The 20,916-nt window shown below is 36.6% G+C and overlaps 1 protein-coding gene across 1 annotated transcript; it reads left to right on the forward strand.

Annotated features, from left to right (window-relative positions):
• The first annotated feature begins 13,247 nt into the window (after window positions 1-13,247).
• Window positions 13,248-20,911, forward strand: LOC125245145 (membrane-spanning 4-domains subfamily A member 4A-like). The gene is made up of 8 exons (XM_048155633.1): window positions 13,248-14,629; window positions 15,003-15,213; window positions 15,700-15,810; window positions 15,907-15,975; window positions 18,853-19,002; window positions 19,266-19,385; window positions 20,209-20,289; window positions 20,386-20,911. The coding sequence occupies exons 2-8, from the start codon at window positions 15,028-15,030 to the stop codon at window positions 20,458-20,460; spliced, it is 792 nt and encodes a 263-aa protein (XP_048011590.1). The 5' UTR covers window positions 13,248-14,629; window positions 15,003-15,027; the 3' UTR covers window positions 20,461-20,911.
• Window positions 20,912-20,916: the final 5 nt, after the last annotated feature.

Genomic DNA, 20,916 nt, shown 5'->3' on the forward strand with positions numbered 1-20,916 from the left:
AAAAGCCAGATGCAAAGGCCCCAGAGGTGTAAAGTATTTGAGTAAATGTAATGTTACTGCACTTAAGTATCTTTTTGGCTATTTTGTTGTTGTACTGAAAGACATTAGCAACTTTTACTCTCTACTTGACTACATTTTTGAGCAAGTAAATGTACTTTTTACTCCACTACATTTATTATAAGTAATGCAATTACACATTACATTTTGCATGGCACCTAACTTTTTCTGCAGCAGCTTATTTCTGATATAAAATACTGTACTATATCTTGTGCGTTTTGCCTTTACTCACAACAAGGCTACTTTACGTGAATGTGAGTGCATTAGCAGGTAGTTGCTGAATGACAGGTGTTTGATTTAGGAGATGAGGTCATAACTGCAGCTAGGTGAAGATGGAGAAAACAGCACATCCAGTGCTAGTACAGTTTGACTTTTTAATTTTACTTAGCGTTATTTTATTTGTCCGCTATATTGAAACAATCTTTTTGATAGATATTGGTTTACTTATGTCTTTTTTGTGCACTTGAGCTTAGCTGAGACTTGAGAGTTTGTAGACATTTAAGAGGATGTTGTGCCAACCTTGATATTGCAGTTTTTAGGTGTTCAGTTTTATTTTGATTTTAGAAAATAAACATGATTTCTCATCTTTAGATGGTGAGGACTAGTGCATCTTTGAACCTACATTCAGTATGAGTAAAAACTCAAGTACTGTTAAAATCAGACTTTTACTGAAGTCATATTGGAATCGGTTACTTGTAACTTTTAATGGAGTAATGTTCGTTGTAATGTATGGGTACTTTTACTCAAGTATAGTTTTCATGTACTCTTTACACCTCTAAAAGGCCAGAAAATGTAAAAGCCATTCAGTTGATTTGTTAATTGCCATTTTCCCCCTGAGTTTTTTTTTTTTTTTTAACTTTGTATTTCATTGCTAATAAAATATTTTGTGACACAAATTTGGACATTATCCAATGAACAGTGTACTAGGACAGCAATCAAAATAGCAGTCAGGCAAATAAAAATAAAATTAGTCAAACTGTAACTTTGGGCAAAATCATATATAAAAAGTCACATCAGGTCAAGTCAAGTGGTTTTATTGTCATTTCCTTTCTGCATGCAGTGGAAGAAATCAAATAGTTTCTCTGAAAAACCACAGATACTTTAATACACACAGGCAAGGAGTACCAAACATACACTTTAACTTAACATAAGACGGACCAGGAGTGAAAGGAGTGAGTGCAATATAAAGGGGGTGAAGATAATCAAGTCCAGGTGCAGGTGATCAGTGATGATGGGGAGATGACGAGGGAAGTGAGTGCAGGTGTGGAAACAGGAGGATGATGGGAAATGGAATCCAGGGAACAAGGGATCTGTGACACTGTCCATATGAGGACAAATAAAGGTACAGCCTCTCCCAACTCTAACACTTTTTACAGTGTCCAATGGTTAGGATTTGGGTCTATAGTAAGACCTTGGCCGCCACCTTTCTGGGTTCCCGGGGCTCTGCCACTTCCACATATTTCAAGCAATGCCTCTATGAGATAAAATATCCATTTTTCTTTTAAAATGCTTAGAATTTCCTTAGAGTACCTTACATGCAAAGCACATGCAAAAACTTGGTTTTTATCCATTCAACCCCTCATACAGTATTTGATAATACACACTATAAGTCATTTCACAATTTACTACTTCTCTTTTTTCATGTTGGGTGCCATGTTAGTCGGAGTGATCATTTATAGTACACCTTTTAACCCTAGGATTATTCAGGTAGGGTAAGGAAAGTCAAATCTAGAACAAATCTAGTCTAAACCATAAGATACTCACCAGCCAGCAGGTTGCAGTCCTTCAGGAATGACGTAGAAGACTACCTTGTGGTTGTTCTTTATCGAGGCTCAGTTTGTAGTTATAAGTAAAGTCTCACAGAAGGCAGTCATAACAATAAAATATCTCTTTTATTGGTTACAATACAAAGCAGTTAATGCAAAATAAATCAAAACTTAAATCAGCTTAAGCTAAAAAGCTCTATATCCTAGCTTTATCCAGCAATATTGGAGATGCTGTTAAGCGCCCCTCATTATGGTATCAGATGTCCTTCTACGCTTAATGCAGGCAGCATCTGAGGAGGCCTTTTACTCCTCAGACATTTATACTAATTCTTGGACTTTCCAACTTCATATTACTCATCAATTGATCAATTTCTATGATCCAATCTTCCTGCTGTAGGCGTATCAGTCTCTGTATCTCTTGCTTACTAAGCCCGAAGTCCTTCCTCTTCACTTACGCTGTTGTCCTTTTCTAGCACTCTTCCTCTTCTTCACCGAAGTCTTCGTCTGGCTCACCTCTGTTTTAGGTTGCAACATGCTCTCTTCATCCCTGTGGTTAACCTTTCTGGTTGGTTACAAACATCAAACTCAAAAACCTAATTTTCACAATCGTTGCTTAGTCATCTTATCTTATAACAAACAAAGGAAGTATTGCAGTTACTTAATTTCATAATCATTCAAGCATATATGGCCTTAACTTAAAAGCAAGCAAATAACAACATTGAAATAGGTAAATAGCAATATGCGTGCAGTAATATTTTCAGTTCCATTCGTTTGCATGTTGTCTCAAGGACACACCCTCAAGGGGATATCATGAAAATTCATATAAGTGCCAACCAGTGGAACCAAATATATCAGGAACTAAATACATTGTAACACTGGTATGTGAGGCCAGTGCATTTGCAATGACGCTAAACACTGCATTCTTTAGCGGTCATCAGTGCGCCTTGAGAGAGGTTTACCAGCACAACTCTCACTAGCTGGCCTCTGTTACACGTGCAACAAAATAATGCTTCACGGAAAATAAAGCGCAGATGATGAACGAGCGACAAGGAAGCACAAAAATGAACGTACAGTCAGTGTTGCCAAGTCCACAGTTTTCCCACGGAATTGGGCTACCTCTCCTGTTTGCTCTATCCAGCCTCTCCCGCTACTAATGCACTATACATGTAAATCATCTAAAACACTCTGAATGATCTTAATACTAAAATTAAATCTGATATTGGAATTTAAATTATATACACTGTAAACCTTAATAAGTTGAGGCTACTCAAAATTATTATTTTTTTTTGATGAAAGTGATTCCCTCGGTTCAAATGAGTAATGGGGAAATTGACAACTCAATTTAATTGAGTTTAAGTTGACTTAATGTGGTCTTTTCACTGAGATTATTTACTCACCCCCATGTCATCCAAGATGTTCATGTCTTTCTTTCTTCAGTCAAAAAGAAATCAAGGTTTTTGATGAAAACATTCCAGGATTTTTCTCCTTATAGTGGACTTCAATGGCCTCCAGACGGTTGAAGGTCAAATTACAGTTTCAGTGCAGCTTCAAAGGGCTTTAAATAATACCAGACAAGGAATAAGGGTCTTATCTAGAGAAACGATCGGTCATTTTCTAAACAAATACAAATTGATATGCTTTATAAACACAAATGATCGCCTTGTGAGTGCTTCAGTTTTCTATATTCTTCATGTCCAACGCCTTCCCTATTCTACTTACGGAAAAAAACGGAACTGGCGCCGCGTTCGTTCGGTAAATAAATTTTTTTTAGCTTTTAATTTTAGAGTGATTTGCAAGGTAAACATTTGAGTTACTAACTTTCTTTAAAGTCCCTGTAAAGCCATATTAAAGTATGTGTTCTGAGTTTGTCACACCGCAGAAAAATGTTATGTTATTAATCACCCAGCCAAATTTGAATGATTAAAAAAAATCACGAAGTAAATGAGAAGTTATCAAAATTGTGAAAAAAATAAGCAAAATTCTCTGCTCTAAAACGCTGGGGGCGTGTCCGCTGTTGGCACTGAAACCACACCCACTTGTGAGAGCTGCTGTCTCAACTAAACAGGCAGACATGCACTGCGATTTTCGTGCGATTTTGAGCTGAATTCTGACTCGTGCGACTCTGAGATGATGTTCAGCTTTGTCGTGTGTCGTTTGTTGTGCAGTGTTCATGCAGTGTATATGAGGAAACGAGAGGTGTTAAACCTCTCCTGACTGGCAAACGGATGGTCGGATGAATTTCTGGCAGCATGTCAGAAATTTAAGTTGCCCCTCCTGAGGATATCAGACAGTTAAAGCAGAGTTATGAAAAAAAAATAGAAAATAGAAATTAAACCATTTCAGAGGGAGCTACAGATCTAAGTTCTGTAGCTATCAAACTAGCTGCAATTTAGCAAACTGTTGCATACCTCCAGCTCGTGTTGCATAATGGATAAACCATAGGCTATTATATCCACGTCTTCTAAGCCACCTACGTGTAGGCATAACCGGCGCCTCTTGTATTAATTTACTTGATCATTAATTTACTTGTTTCGCGTTTCACTTTTTATTTACTCATGTAGTCTATTTAATATTTACTTAATTTTATTATTACTGTAAATGTGGAAATGTGAACCATTGTCCATCATTTGGCATTTGGTGATAAAGAAAAATGTCACATCGCAATATTGAAAATTTTTCCATTTTAAATCCCATTTTAAAAGGCGGGTCAGTGTACTATAGGGGAACGCGGGGCACAAACTAACGCGGGGTTTGTTGTAACACACGTGGTTTAAATACTTCCACACATGCCAGCATGAAGAAACTTTGCGTATTTACTAGTTGCCATATTGACAATATATAGAGAAAAAAATGTGCCAAAATTCAGAAATCTTTGGAAGATATCACTGAACATTTATTTAACAATAGCAAAAGTAAATTTATTACTTAAAGGCGCTCTAAGCGATCTCACACGTTTTTAGGCCAAAACGTTTTTTTGTCACATACAGCAAACATCTCCTCACTATCCGCTAGCTGCCTGTCCCCTGAACACACTGTAAAAAAACGCGGTCTCTGTAGTCGCCACAAGCTGCAAAAACGGACACAAAAGCAAACTGGTGCAGCCTGGACCACTGAACACAATAAACATGCTCCAGCCAATAACCGACAAGCAGCGTCAATACGCAAGCTACTTACATTTTAAATGCGCGTTCATGACTGTTTCAGGAAGCATGGAGGGGAGGGCCAGGAGGAGTAGGAGGGAGGGTCTAGCTAGCCTCTGTTTTGTTTGACAACACTTCGAACGTCAACAGGAAGTTAGTCCGCTCATGATCAATTAGAGAACCTTTAAGCTAATTTTTCATCTATATTTTTTTGTGTTTATTTAAAATGAGACAAATCTGATATAAATTTAATCTCCAATCTGTTGTTTAGCAGTTTGGGTAATTCTTCAATGCTTCACTAACTATCAGAATACACTAACCAGGTTTAAAGTCCAGTTGCACAGATAGGGTTCGTTGTAACATTGTGTTACAGTGTGCCCCGCTATTAGAACTATACTATTCTATACAGTTACGATATAACTGGCATAATTAAGTTTTATGAATTTCTGTTGATAAACTATGGGAAAAAAGGTGAATAAAGACAGAGAGGAAGAACCTGAACATCCAGAAAATATTATTTCAAGAAATGTTCAGCATTTGTACTGCCTCAACTATTTGTCTCGTGTTCTGTGAGAGCTGTGAGTGGAGGGAGTGTTTTTGTTCAGCTCTGTGTTTTTCTGAATGTTTGAATATGTCTTCTTCATCTGTTTGCCTGTATTGTTTTGACCAGTGCTGTATAGTTGTTTTACAGCACTGAGTGTTCATTGTCAAACTACAAAATTGTTTAAATTTGAATTTGAAACGGCGTGTCTTTAGTAAATCCTGACGGTAGTTTTTTTAAAGCCAAAAGAGGGTTTGCGCTGGCACAAGCTGTTGGTAAATCTGGCCCTTAATCTTTTAGACGTGGCCTGCTGCGTCAGCAATTTTGCAACGTCAAAAAAATTAAATTACTGCCTTGTGCTATATTGACCAATCAGTGCAGTTGTCAAGGCAGAATTTCAAACATGACCAATCATATTAAATAGACAGACAAAAGCAGACAATTTTATGTTTATAACACTTAAAATCTTAATTTGAATGATTTTTTGCTGCCAAATGAGTACATTTGATGAGATTTGATGCTTAAGTTAAGATTGATTGACTTAAACTTGAACTTGATTTCTTTATTAATGACAACATTGGGGTTTACAGTGTATAACTTTACCCTTTCAAAAGGAGAAGAAGCTTGATACATAACACCATGAGACAATAAAGAATAAATTACATATAGCATACACAGAACAAGAGTAACCCAAATTAAAGATAAACAAGGTGTAAATCTTTTACATTTACCCAAAATTTACTTTAAACAACAACAGCAAACTTTCAGCGTGCTCTTCTCCATCTTCTGCCACCAAAACAGGTTTGAACTCAAAACATTCATCAATCAACACATCTGTACAAAATAACCACAGCAATTTTATACAATTTAATCTATTAATATTACACTGTTATAGTAAAGTTTACTAGTTGAAAATCAGACTTATTACTTTTATTATTGCTGTTGGTTTGGTACCAATCTGTGAGAAGAGATGGGGGAAAAAAAAGAAAAAAAAATTGAGGCAGTGATGTAAAGCAAAAGGAACTGCACAAAAAACATACATGCAAGCCCACAATTTATTTTTAAATGAACACAATTCATGACATTTGAGAAGTCAAACTAGTAAAATTTAATACACCCAGTTTTGTGTGCTATACTTTAGACAAAGTGACAAATTGTGTGCAGTTTTGTTTGCATCTGTTTGAAGCTTAATCTATGATCACTGTGCACGCAGGATGTGTTCAGTGTAAACAGGATATCTGTTCATTTCTGTGGTTGGGTAATTTTCTGTTGCATTTAGTTTCTCTTTTACACTATCTCACGTTTTTGCACTTAAGCTTCTTGATAACATGTATCAGGTTTATTTATAAAATTAGACAGTATCGACTTTCATCTACTCTGTCGATCATCTGTGAAATAAAATAAAAAAATCCTTTTATATTCAATATTTTTTTTAACTTTGCACAATACATATTTGCACAATAAAGAACACTTCACTTTAATACATGAATAAATGAAAATGCATTTAAGTTAATACTTCATACATCTTAATCATCTTTAGCCCCTGATTGTCTGTATTTGTCAATGTTAAAATCATATTTATTACATTTATCATTTATCATGTCATCACATTGGAATTATAAGGTTCAATTTGACATTTTTGTCAAAACTTATGAGTTAATATGAGTTATTCACATATTCTTATTCTGTGACAACGTATTTACATTATGTGATGTTTCCTTTTTTTATTTTGTGTACATTTTGGGACTTTTTTTCCTATCTACAAAGTCAAACTCTAACTTGGTTCTATAAGGTTCTATTTGTGAACCAATCAGCACTTTGAATGCACACACACGGACCAATCAGGTTCAGCTTTTCTCCATGACAGCTCAATCCTGTGGACTTGTGCTGAGCTGTATGTACTATGTAGCTATAAAGCTCTATTCTATGGCACACTGGATTAAAGTGTATAAACTATGACATTAAGTCAGAGCTTGAACTAATTTGTCAAAGTTTGAACTAATTGTTATATTCTTGCACTAGAATATTGTATATGACAATTTAGTTCAAACTCTGACCTGAGGAGGGCAGTAATACACTTAGCAGTGTCTACACTGATGGAATTTCTTATAGAGAAGAAGAAGAAAAGAGCTAGTTCAAGATGAGCATTTATGGTTAAAATGTATAAAATTTTACATTTTTTTTTTTTTTTTTTTTTTTTTTAGAAAATGAGCGATCGTTTCTCTAGATAAGACCCTTATTCCTCGTCTGTGATCGTGTAGAACGTTTTGAAGCTGCACTGAAACTGTATTTTTGATCTTCAACCGTTTGGAGGCCACTGAAGTCCACTATATGGAGAAAAATCCTGGAATGTTTTCATCAAAAACCTTTATTTCTTTTAGACTTACGAAAGAAAGACATGAACATCTTGGATGACATGGTAAATTATCAGGAAAATTTAATTTGAAAGTGAACTAATCCTTTAATAAGGTGATTTACTGGAGCAGCTCCACTAAAGATTGAGGCTTAAATTAAACCATCCTGGAGGCAGGTTTAATTTCAGATTAACATTGTGTTTTAAAGAAGATTGGATGCATACAGTCGACTCGTGTTCACTGCTGGTCAGAATTATGGTCAGAATGTTTTCATCTGTTTTTATGGACCCTTGAACTTCGCAAATGCTCACAGCCATATTTAGCCATCAGCTCATGTTATGCAAAAAAAATACCCCCGATACCAAAGACCAATACCATCAAACTCAGCTTTTTCATGCATCTAACCATTTTAATCAATTCTTAAGGAGTGCTGAGTAGTCCCTATAAACCGGAGTGTACCGCCCACTGGCGCCACCTAGCAACGGAAAAATTAATAATCATATTTTTCAAAACAACTGCCTTGATCAACAGAAAATAGGTGTCATTTGAAAGCTTAAAGTCTGAACTTTACAATGCATGTAGTCAGTTGACCCTTCACAGGGAGTTTGATTGACAAGCGATCTAACCAATCAGAATGCCGAATCCACCATTTTGTCTGACAAAGCAGTCAGGAGTTAGAATTAGTTAGAATTGAGTTAGATTAACCTCGGTGGACTTAAACTTGAAAAATGGTGTGTATTGACATCTTTCCACGTTTGAAACAACATTCCTTCTCATGTTCATTCAATGTTTATTTGATGCTATAAATGAACTAGTAGGAAGAGATGATCAGTTCACGAGCCTCTTGAGCTGAGGCGCTACAGCAATCTGTCACGACAGATTAAAGAGCCACAAAACGGTTTTTATTTTTCCAATTTCTTAAAAAACTACACAGTTTGAGAGCTGGGACTTTGTTTAATATCATAAGTAACCTGCTCTGTCTTGTCTGTCGATGTGTTGTCAGTGTCCTCTTTGCTCCGTGATGTATTTTTCACTGTGTGGGGCATGACAGCGCCATGGCTTGTTGGACAAAGCAACAGTAACTAAGGGGGCGAGACTTTGCGAAGGGTCACAGTTTCATCATTTAATCTAAAAACAAATATGTACATTTCAAGTGACATTTTTGCTCATAACTTCCTGAAACATGGACAGATCGTAGAAAATTATTACACAACATTATTTACAGCATGTAAAAATTAATGATTAAAATAAGCCCAAAATCAACAAAATCCCTTGCGTCAATCACAAGATATTTCTCATGGAGTAATGATTTTAAAAATTCCAATTAGGGGGCGTCAAGGGCTAAACAAAAAGGCTACCTTAGTTCCAAATGCTGTAACCTTTGGTTACTTTATGCTATCACCACAAAATTTGATTCAGATGCATGTAGGAGAGCTTCATTAAATAAGAATATTCCTCCTATCTTATTTCCTTTCTAAATTAATGCATGTCAAGCAAGAAAGATATTTAAAATTATAATAAATTTTTTGTCTTTTATCAGCAGTTTCTCAGCATGAGAATTTCCAAATGTTGTGTCTTAAAGGGTTAACAGTGAGCACTTTTTGTTTTGAGACAGGAATGCTGAATTGTTTGGGGTTTTCTAATTGATCATTTTGAGTTTTTAGCACTTGAACCAATGTAATTAAAGAGTTCATGAATACATATTGTAAACAAACTTAAACTATACAGAATAAAAATCCGCTATTAAAGGCAACAAAAATGTACAATTTAGTTACAATTTAAGGACAAAAGCTTAGGCCGCGCCACAGGGTTCTATTGTGCACTCCACCTCCTCAAAATGTCATCAATAACCTTTATTGGAATGTACAGTAAATGTACATCCAATCTTAACTGCAGGAATCTGTGAGGGCAACGGACATGAAAAATGTGGGTAGTTTTGGTGTACCCAGGGCAGGCTTAGTAACAATCAGGGCTTGACATTAACACCCGGCAAACTGCCAAAGGCGGGTAGTTTTCAGCTGTTTCAGTTCACACCGCACTCGTCTGTTGGAGTTTGTTGGATAGGTGTGATAACCCTGTTGGCGTTGGTCGGAGTCTGTTTTTACCAGACTGAACATGTTTAATCGGCGTTTGTTTGGTCGGCTGAGCATCCAACAAACGGCAACAAACTCTCGGTGCGTTCCAAACGGGATATATCGCCCTCCAAAGGGCACTTCGGAGTGAAAACAATCATGGCCGCCATATTGAAGGGGTTGTTCCAAACCAAAGTGTTCAAAACTGGCCACTTTAAAGGGCCCTTCAGAATGAAGGATTTCGAAGGGTACAACTGATGGACACTTCGGGCCCCCATGATCCTTTGCACAGGGAAGTTGTTTGTCGTCACAGAATGGGTACAGGAGGCTCAATTTTACCTATAAATTTATGTATAATATTTTTCTATACTACTGTAATATATATACGAGTTAGATTTAGTACATTATTATGGTCAAAACGACATTGTACTTCAACAAAAATACTTTACAGCTCCCTTTATCAGTCCATTCAAATGTGACTATTACAAGTTAAGTTATTGGATAGCAGTGTCATTTTAAATAGTCAATTAAAAAATGTAATGTATGTTTGAAATGAGAAGGCAAGTAAATGATGTTTTAATTTTAATTTAATTCTTTTAAACCATTCCTTTTGTGAGGACTTACTTGTGAATCCTTTTTCCAGGAATTTCAGCTTCTGAATTGATGTCAGCCGTCTGTGTACCAGGACTTTGCTACTGTCCCTTCTCCCTCAAATCCAAAATTAAATACATTTATTTATTTATTTATTAAATTTGCAAGTCGGAAACCCATGTTGTTTATTAATTTAGCTGTAAACTTGTTTATGAATTTTCAACTGTGTAATTCAAATAAATGCATAAACTATTTAACAAAATGCACAGGAATAGAGCTACTATGTAAAAGAGGAAATGAAACAAAATAACTGAAAATTTTGCTCTCTATTTTCTCAAACTTGCAGAAATTGACTGAGATTGGGATTTTGAGATTATGTTAGGTGAATGTCAAAAAAATGTTCCTTGTGGTTGAAGGTACTGTAAGCTACATAAATCTCCTCACTGAATGAAATGATGTTCTGCAGCTTAGCAACTTAACCGCCAATGTACACATGACTGTTTTTGCCTATTTCAGTTTGAGAGTGTATTATTTTTTATTTATTTATATTTCTGCAGCTTCTTTGCATTTGAGAGAATCTTGTTACTATTTGACTCAGTGGGCATGTTGGTTTCCTCAGAAGTCTTTTCAGTTTGTTCAGGTGATTCTTGTACCTGAAAGTGCTAAAGTTGTGAAGGACACCATGCACCATTTTTTGCATCATCTGCAAGATATTACAAGGCAGTGTGCAATATAGGACAAGAATTGTAGCCCATACAGTTGACCTGTGACAGTGACAAATAGAGCCAGTATGTCATTGGCGTGAACACTGTAATCTTCTATCAAACTGTTGATGCACAGGATGAAAATTCCCACAAAAAGAAGTTTTTTACACCTCTGCGTTGAGATCTTTCATCATGACAGGTCTGGTATACAATAAAAATGGTCTGAACTCTGTTGCCTTTCAATTTCCCTCAGTGCCCTTGGTTTCCATGCAAACTCCATGGGCACGCTTCTCTGAGCATTCACCAACCTTTCTGTCAATGTGTGGACTTGAAATCCTGACAGTCTACAAGTAAGAGACAACAAGTGGTGATGCTGTCTCATGATTACAAGGCATACGAGGTGCATGTAATCAACTGAGAAACCAGAGACCATTTCCAGGGAAGTTTCTTCAAGAGGTGAGGTACCATGATTTTTAATCAGGGTCTGTCTTGTTCCTGAAACTCTCATTCATTTTCAGAGCCATGTCATTTCTTTGAAATGTCATTCTGTTTTCCAGGTACACTCCATCCTGTGTGCATTGTTTACATCCGTGATAGCCTGTGTGACCTTTAACATTTTTCAGAAATGCACATGCAGGTGCATCGCAAACCCTCAAAGACAGCTGGTAGGTTTACAAGTGCTACAAAACAAACCTATTGTCTCTGGTTCCTCTTGTCTAATATTTTGCACTGTTCCTAGAATGGGCCAGAACTGTGTTGCTGAATTCTTGTAGAGAGGCAAACCATCAATGTTGACCTGAAGCTCCAACTGGATGTTGCTCAGAATGTAGATTTTAATTTGAAATGGTAATAATGGCCAACAACCTTGACTTGTATTTCTGTGTGGGAAGGCACAGTTCCTTAACAATATCTTTGAGTATTTTGGAAAATATAAACTATGCTGATGTAGTTGAGTAGCAAATTCAATGCCGTGCGTGTTTTTGTGTTTAATAGCCCAGGGTGCCAAATCGATTGTGAAGTTTGATGTTCACAAAAAAAACCTTGTGGTTTCTCCCACTGTATCTTAAACAGTTCAGTGCACATTGTGTTCTTTTTAGTGATCGACGATATTGATTTTTTATAACCGATACCGATACCGATTATTTGCATGTTTATGTACCTGATAACCGATATGCAGAACCGATATTTATTTACTGTTATACTTCTGTTTTTGACAATTATTACAACACAAATGAGCTGAACAAACCATTTTATTTATAACAATCACTCCCTCCTTACTTGTCAGTTGGCATTTTATGATCTAAATTTAATCTAACGTTAAATCATGAAATGCCAACTGACAAAGTGCTGTTTGACTATAACTTAATCAACCGCGATCGCGCATGGAGATAATAAATAATTAATTTCCACAAAGCGGTAGGCTATATTTATATGTGTATTAGCGAAATAATTGTTATGTAGTAAATTATAATATAATCTAGGGTGTTTAAACAAGATAATCTTGTCAAAAGTTTCATTCAGTGGCCGTGCTTAAGCCTCCTGATCATCCGTCAGTTGCTAAGCAATATGAACGAACTTTTTCTTCTAGACTAATGGTGAGCAAATACAACAGATAGAGAATTAAATTCAGCGCTTTAATTTTCAACATGCACTCATTCATGTCTGTTTTATTTAATTCATGTAAAGTTACGTCTTTATTGGGGCAGGACATGACGAATTACACTACGTGACTCAATGAGTTCGTCTCAATTGTTTAGAAACAAGCTGCATAAATTAACTATATCAGGAATTTATGTCTCAGATCTCATTTGTGCATGTCTGTTATGTTAAATAAAGTTGATTAATTAAAGCAAACCAAGTAGAACATATACTTTACCTGTGCACTGAGTTGTTGTTGACTGATCTCCTCAGACGCCCGGGCTGCAATGGCGGAAATCTCAAAACGGCCACAAGATGGCGCCGTAAATCGGCGAATCCGATATTACAAAACCGATACCCGATTATGGAAAAATGCTTAAATATCGGGAAAAATATTGGTAAACAGATACATCGGTCGATCACTAGTTCTTTTTAGGTTTTCTGAACTGCTTCCATACCAGGGACCCCAAGAGCATGATCAGCTCAGTGAGGAGTTCCTTGAATATCAATTGATAGACATCCCCAAGACCCAGCCACTTTCGACACTAGATTTTTGGGGGGAATATGTCATCAATGAAGAATAGGGTAAGAGATATTCTACACCCTTTGACATCTACTTAATCAAATTAATGAATACTAATAAAAAATTAAAGAGATTTATTTTTGGTTTATGTTTTTTTAAAAGTGACCAGCAGTCACTTTTAAAAAAGATTTGGTAGGCTGTCTAAGATTTCCAAACTGGTTTTAGTTCTTCCCCACTTGAATGCAGATGCAGAGAGAGTGTTCTCCATGGTGGGTTTGAACAAAACCAAAACTAGAAACAGTTTGGCTCTGGATGGGACTTTATCATCCATCATGACAGTGAAAATGGCTGGCCTTGAGCCCCCTACCCCTGTCATCAAGCCATCAAAACTTGTAACAAACTCTTACAACACAAAACACCAATCATAAGCTCTCTCGCACATATTCTTGGCACCCTTTCTCATTTAGCTGTGTTTGGACTAGTTGACAATTATGCCATTCCAACAGTCAGATGGATGACATAATTAGAAACATCACGGCACAACTAGATAACATTTTAAATAATCACTCTAGTAAATCTAGGCGATTTTAAAACTGTGGCTATGTTTGTTCAAGTGTGAAACACAACACTCAGAGGTGATTACATGTGCCGTGTCTGTAATGTAGCCCTCGAAGTTCACCTTATCGCTAGAGTAAACAGTAACAGAAAACCCAACAGGATAATGGGATCATTGAAACCATGACCCCAATAGTCACATGTTAGTGGAATGATATTTGTTTTGTTTTTTAAATTCAAAACTGTATCAAACCAGTAAAGTTTAAATGCTTTGTTTTGGAACAATGATTATGTGTGAAAATTGACTGAAATTAATTTGAAAAGAGGAGAATGAATGTTAACTAAAGAATGTCAACTAAAGAGTATTACCTGCTGTCACTATGAAATTTTAAATCATGCTGTGCTGATCATCATTATTTCGATCACATTTTGTTTTACAGTATTTACATGCAGATTACTTGCTATGAAGTACAACATAAACACATTTATGAATATTTCAGTTAATTATTGTCCTTTGTGCCAGTTTTACCACCCCTCTTAACCACCTGATCTCCACCTGATTCCCATTTCATTCTGGGAAACAGTATCAGCAGTTTCTCTTATTACATCTTACTTACATCGGCTCATCTCAGAAGAGTGAACTCAACTAGAGTGTGGTAAACCAACTGAAGAGAAGATTTATTTTCCGGTAAAACAACAAATTATACACTTACACAGACTATCTGACTACCTTTATACAGATGTCTATCCTCTGTAATGGTTGGTAGGGCACTTTTGTAAGTGTCTTTGGAAAAGAGGATCTGCTAAATGCTTTAAATGTTAATGTGGATCAATGTAAACTTGAGCTGTTTGTTATATAGAATAATTTCTGTTTTCAAGGTCTAATAGAGTTAGTTGCTATTATTGACATAAGTGTATTCAAAGGTTTTTCAACAACGTGAAAAAATGTATATTAATAACTATAATGAAAATATAATATTTTAATAAATAAACTGAAAAGTTTATCTAGAAAATGTATTTTATAATTATATATAATCTCGATTTACTATGATTTTGTACAGGTCAATTTCAGATTCAGAAACAATAATGTCTCAAACTGTCGTACCCGTGACCTCTTCGACGCTCGTCATCCAGTTTCAACCACCAACACAAACAACAGCAGCTGGAACTGGGACAAATGCTCCTGTGCCTGTTTATGTACAACAGCCAGCAGGAGTTTCACCTTTTCATGGACTTCAGGCATTTCTGAAAGGCCAACCAAAAGCCCTTGGAGTGAGAAATTGATCATAAACCCAAATAATTGTATAATTTGTATGTGTGTATGTCAGTGTGAGGAATGGAAAGTACATGAATAAATTATTTTTTTAAAAAAAGGAAAAAAAAGGAGTGGTACACTTGAACAAAGCATACACATTTGTTTATTGAAGAATGTGATTCAATGCCTTGTGACAATGCAGTAAATACAGCAATATAAGGTAAGGTTTATCATTTACAGGGTAAAATAGTAAAAAATTATAGTGTATCAGTCACAGAGAAGAATGTTATAGGAGTTGCAAACTAACAAAAAAGTCAAGTAATGGACAAATTTTGCTCATTCATAAATCAGTATGTGATTTCATGCAGTGAGAGTACCTGGATATTTTGTAGTGCAAGCATAGGTCCAAAATTACAGCTACTTTATATATTGTACATTTTATAATGTTCCCCAAAATTTGATGCTGTTTTACTTCCTTTATAAAAGACTCTTGTCCTTCACAGACTGTCCAGATAATGATTGGTCTGTTGACTCTCCTGTTGGGAATTGTGTCTACAATTTATGCAGATTCCATCACTGTCATTAGTGGTATTCCTTACTGGGGATCTCTCATCGTAAGAAACAATTATACAATTAAGTGTTGTGACTTTTCTAACACAAGTTATATATTCAGCATAAGTCTTGATTTGTGTCTTTCTCTCTGCTCTCAGTACATTTCCGCAGGCTCACTCTGCATTGCTGCAGAAAACAAACTGAATTCACCCTCCAATTTGTGTTTGGTATGTACACAACACTTGTTATTTTAGGGCTTGAAGCACCGGAATTACTTGAAACCTATCGTGTTTGTACTGATTTTTATTCTTCCTTATTTTTCTTCTATAAAAGTGTATGGGCATCAGTGACCGTAATTTGTAGAGAATCCGAACTTGTCAGTAACTGAAAGATTGGTAAAGTTGAAAATTAATATGAATCTTTTTTGGTGGATGTCATAACAAAACTTATAATATGATTTGGCTACATAAAAAAAGTCCACTAGCAGCCAATAAAATTTTTTGGCTACTAATAAAGTCAAATCTGATTGGCGTACCTTTAAAAAAAATTGACATATCGATGTACATCAGAGCCGATCCTCCCTATAAGCAAACTACGCAAGTTGCGTAGGGCCCCCAAACTACCAGGGGGTCCCCTTGCTCATCACTATATAAAATAAAAATGTTGGTAATTTACTCATAATGTGAATATAACATGCAAATATACACCGATCAGGCATAACATTATGACCATCTTCCTAATATTGTGTTGGTCCCCCTACAGCCCTGTCCTGTAGTGGCATGGACTTCACTAGACCATGAAGGTGTGCTGTGGTATCTGGCACCAAGATGTTAGCAGCAGATTCTTTAAGTCCTGTAGTCAACGAACGCTGAACACTTGATGTCACCGTCTAACTTGAACCCAGAGGCCTCAGCAGAACAACTCGCTATTGTGAGAGGAGGCCAAGCATGCTCAACTTCATAGATAATTTACCAAGGCAGCCAACAGTAGGCCGAACACTTGTTATCACTGTCTAACTTGGGCTTAGGTGAGCTGAGGCTTCAGCAGAAAGACTCTCTAAAATGAGAGGAGGCCAAACACATTCAATTTCAAAGACAGTTTACAAAGGCGGCCTCACAGAGGGCAGAATACTTAATGTCACTGTCTAACTTGAGCCCAGATGAGAGGCTTCAGCAGAATGACTACAGTGAGAGGTGGCCAGTCATACTCATATCCAAGAACAGATTATTATGGCGGCCTACATTGGGCCTTGATGTTACTGTCTAACTTGAGCCCATGTGAGCTCAGAAGAACGACTCTCAGAGCGAGAGTAGGCCAACCATGCTCAACTTCAAAGACCTTTACCAAGGCAGCCCTACAGAGGGCCGAACACTCAATGTTCCTGTCTAACAGAAGCTCAAGTGAGCGGGGCTTCAGCAGGAAGACTTTCTATAATGAGAGGAGGCCAAACACACCTAATTTCAAAGACTGCTTACCAAGGCAGCCTAATAGAAGGCTCAAATAAGCTAAGGCCTCAGAAGAAAAAACTTTCCCTAGCTAGAAGGCCAACCATACTCAGACTGACAGCCAGTTTACCAAGGTGACCTAAAGAGGGCCAAAATTGGTGTTGCTGACTAGCTGGAGCTCAAGTGAGCAAAGGCCTCAGCAGAATGACTTTCTATAGTGAGAGGAGGCCAACTGGCTGAACATAAAAACAGATTATCAAGGCGACCACACAAAGGGCCAAACAGACTGGAGATCAGGTGAGAGGCCTCAGTAAAACTCTAAAATGAGAGGAGGCCAAACACACTCAACCAAAAAGACAGTCTTTCAATGTGGGGGGTTTAGATGAGTGGAGGTCTAAGCAGAACGATCCTCAGATCGGGATGAGGCCAAACTATACTCAATCTTAAAAACAACTCACCACAGTGGCCGACACACTTAATGTCACTGTCTGAATAGAGCCCAAGAGAGCGGAGGGCTCAACCGAACGATTCTCAGATCGAGAGGAGGCCAAACCACACTCAAGGCTAAAAGACAGCTGACCATAGCGGGCCTCAGAGGACCAACACTCTTGATGTCAGTGTCTTAGCTGGAGCTCAGGAGAGCGGAGGGCTAAACAAACAACTCTCTAGAATAAGAGGTGGCCAACTACACTCAACCTTGTAAAACAGCTCATCACAACATGAGGCCAACACACTTGGCTTCACCGTCTAGCTGGAGCTAAGGTGAGCTTAGGCGTCAACCGTTTTTGGAGGCCCAGCATACTCAACCTCAGAGACAGTTTACCAAGGCAGCTTCAAAAAGGGCCACCGAACTGTACCACTCAATTTAAAAAATCATAATTTCTCAGAGTTACATCAATTAAATTAAATCAGTACCAGAGCTAGCAAAACGAAGCTTATCGCATCATACAACACTTTTTACCCCCTTGGGAGTTAATCACACTAAATTCAGTTGACAGATTCTGTAACTCTGAAAGAATCATGTGAGAATAGCCATGAATGCATCGCTATGTGAGAGCTGAACGCGCTCGTGCAAACGCCAACTATGTTCCTTCAGGAAAGAACAGAAAAGACCAAACTCACATCCCACATCTGTAGTAATAAGGACAACACCAACGGAGCATTCATTGAGAAATCCTTGAAATGCGAGTACTAAACACATGTGCTCCTCACTCATGCACAAAGCAGACACTTCCTGCAAACGCTTGGCAGGGTGTTTCCTCTGATAATCACATTCACACATACGCAGACAAACGTCTCCTGAAGACAAAATAAATTGTTGATGTGTACCACAGGTGCCCTCTTATACTCACAGTTAAAAAGAAGTAAGAGGGAGGATTTCCATTTGTCCCTTTTGACACCAGCATATTTGCTGTAACCTAAACTATCAGTGAAGATTGACTGGACTTTGCTGTAAAAACTACATTTCAGTTGTATCCATTAATCATCCACATGAGCCATTAGTGCTTGGGCCCTGATTATTAATGCTTGTGGGTATATATTATTTATTTATGTCAAGCAGTGTATTTTTTATCACTCTCCATATACCTTTCCATCTAACAAGCTAAAGTTCTTGTTAATTTATTAATCTATTTTATGTTGTTGTTTTTCTACCTACAGGTGAAAGGTTCACTTGGAATGAACATTTTCAGTACTATAACTGCAAACATTTCCTTCATCGTAATTTCAATGGATTTGGGTCTAGGGCCATTGAACGTGTACAATTGGTGCAGTGATTATTCTTGTTATTATATTGAGGACAAGTATAAGGTATATCACCAACTTTTATATTCACATTTATTTAGTAATTACAGTAAGATCACTGTGTGGTCAGAACACTTGACAAAAGCCAAGCCATAATTTTAATAACATTTTAATAACATAACATTAATTTAAACTCAATTCAGTATAAATATGTTGTATTACAATATGATCCTCAAGGTTGGTCGATTCTGAACTTCCGAACAGCCATTGTACCAGTGTGAGGTTTAATTATCAATTAATTTATCATTATTATTTTTGCTCTCTCTCAGACTCTCTTCTTTGGAATCAGTAGTGTATCATTAATATTCGCAGTCCTTGAGTTTATCATCTCCATCTACCTGTCAGCATTTGCCTGTAAAGCCACCTCCTGCTGCTGTTGTACTCCACAGGTGAGTGATGCGTCAAGTCAGGGGTTCCTAAATGTTTTTGTCAGCTGAACTCCTGCAAGACAAATATATATATTTTTAAATTTTTTACTCTCAAATGTTCAAAACCTCAAGCTTTAGCCATGTTAAATTCTAAAGGTTTAAACTTATGTCCACAAAAATGTTGGAAATTATGTGAAAGTAAATAAAGTGAACTTAGCACACATTGCATTATCAAACGTTAAACTCGCAGCACTTGCAGAGATGGAGTTGGTGAGAAGGAGTGTTTACTGTGAACAGACACTTTAAAAACATGATCACAGTACAGCTTTTCACTCTGAAACATGCAACTACTAATTCAATGGAGTCAGTTTTCCCAATTTAAAAACATTGTTCAAACATTTTATTTCAAGACATTCATAAGATTTCTGTCCTTAAAGCACCCTTTATTTTAGAACCCTTTCTTACACATCCCTTATTCTAACACATTTTAGAGCTAGTAATGAAGGTTTGAGCCACTGATATACAGAGATGAAGTGTCTGTGAATTACCCGAGTCTGTGCGTCTCTCAACTGTGTTCAACGTCTCTACTAATAGCAAAACTCCAAGTTTAACTGCTTCAAAAACAGCAACATTACCATCTACTGAGAATTGTCATGTGGTTTTTTAGTTGTGAAATTATTTTAAGAAGCCCAAATGAAAGCATAAGGTTTCGCACCAGGACATTTCTGTCTTTTGCTTTTTTTCTTCTATATTTGAAGTACATTGGTGTCTATAAAGCTGTAAAACTGAAACTGTCTGCCAGTGTTGTTGCACATATGAATGCTTCTTGTGAATTCTTCCAAAGGTGGCGTTTGTTCCACAAGTTTTACCTCAACAGCACTGTTGTTTTGGGCACAATCACTTCCATAATCTTAACAACCCAGAGGTAAGAGAAGCTTGTAACGGCAGTTTAATAAACTTTGAGTAAAAAAAAAGTAATCTGTAATCAAGTAAGCTGATCATATAGTTTTTTTTCTTGTAGATATCTGTGATCAGCAACCCTGCCATGCATCACCTTCCTGCAGAAATTCCTCCACAATACAGTGAATTTAAGTAAATATTAATACAGAGTCAACAAAGTTGAGTTCCTGCAGTTGTATGAAATGCTTTTGTGGGTTTTCCCAGTGATTTCCTGTCCTTTATCTTTCATTAAAAAGAGAACATGACAGCAAAGGAAAAAATCCTTTGATCAGATAATAATGATTAAGTAAAGACACAAATATCTGTAAACAATAACTATTCAAGACATGATTTTTTTTCTTTAGTAAAGTCAAGAAATTTGCCTGATCATTAATGAAACTGGATTACTTGTTTTGCACAACTAATTAATACAGTATAATCTGTAAAATAAAAGTATACTGAATAAAAAATGGCTTATTCTTGTCTCTTGTTTTTTGATCTCTCAATTCTAGGTTAATAGCAAAAAATCATATTAGACATTTTATAAACATTTGTCACTATTTGCATTTGAATCTAATTTATATCTAATATATATATATATATATATAAAAAA

This window comes from Megalobrama amblycephala, linkage group LG14 (genome assembly GCF_018812025.1).
Source record: "Megalobrama amblycephala isolate DHTTF-2021 linkage group LG14, ASM1881202v1, whole genome shotgun sequence".
NCBI lineage: Eukaryota > Metazoa > Chordata > Actinopteri > Cypriniformes > Xenocyprididae > Megalobrama > Megalobrama amblycephala.

What these genes read in the sequence shown, in the direction of transcription:
- LOC125245145 (XM_048155633.1), top strand. Translation starts at nt 15,028, where the DNA reads ATGTCTCAAACTGTCGTACCCGTGACCTCTTCGACGCTCGTCATCCAG. An exon ending in CTTACTGGGGATCTCTCATC is followed by an intron (nt 15,811 to 15,906) that starts GTAAGAAACAAT and finishes CTCTGCTCTCAG; the next exon opens with TACATTTCCGCAGGCTCACT. An exon ending in ATAATCTTAACAACCCAGAG is followed by an intron (nt 20,290 to 20,385) that starts GTAAGAGAAGCT and finishes TTTTTCTTGTAG; the next exon opens with ATATCTGTGATCAGCAACCC.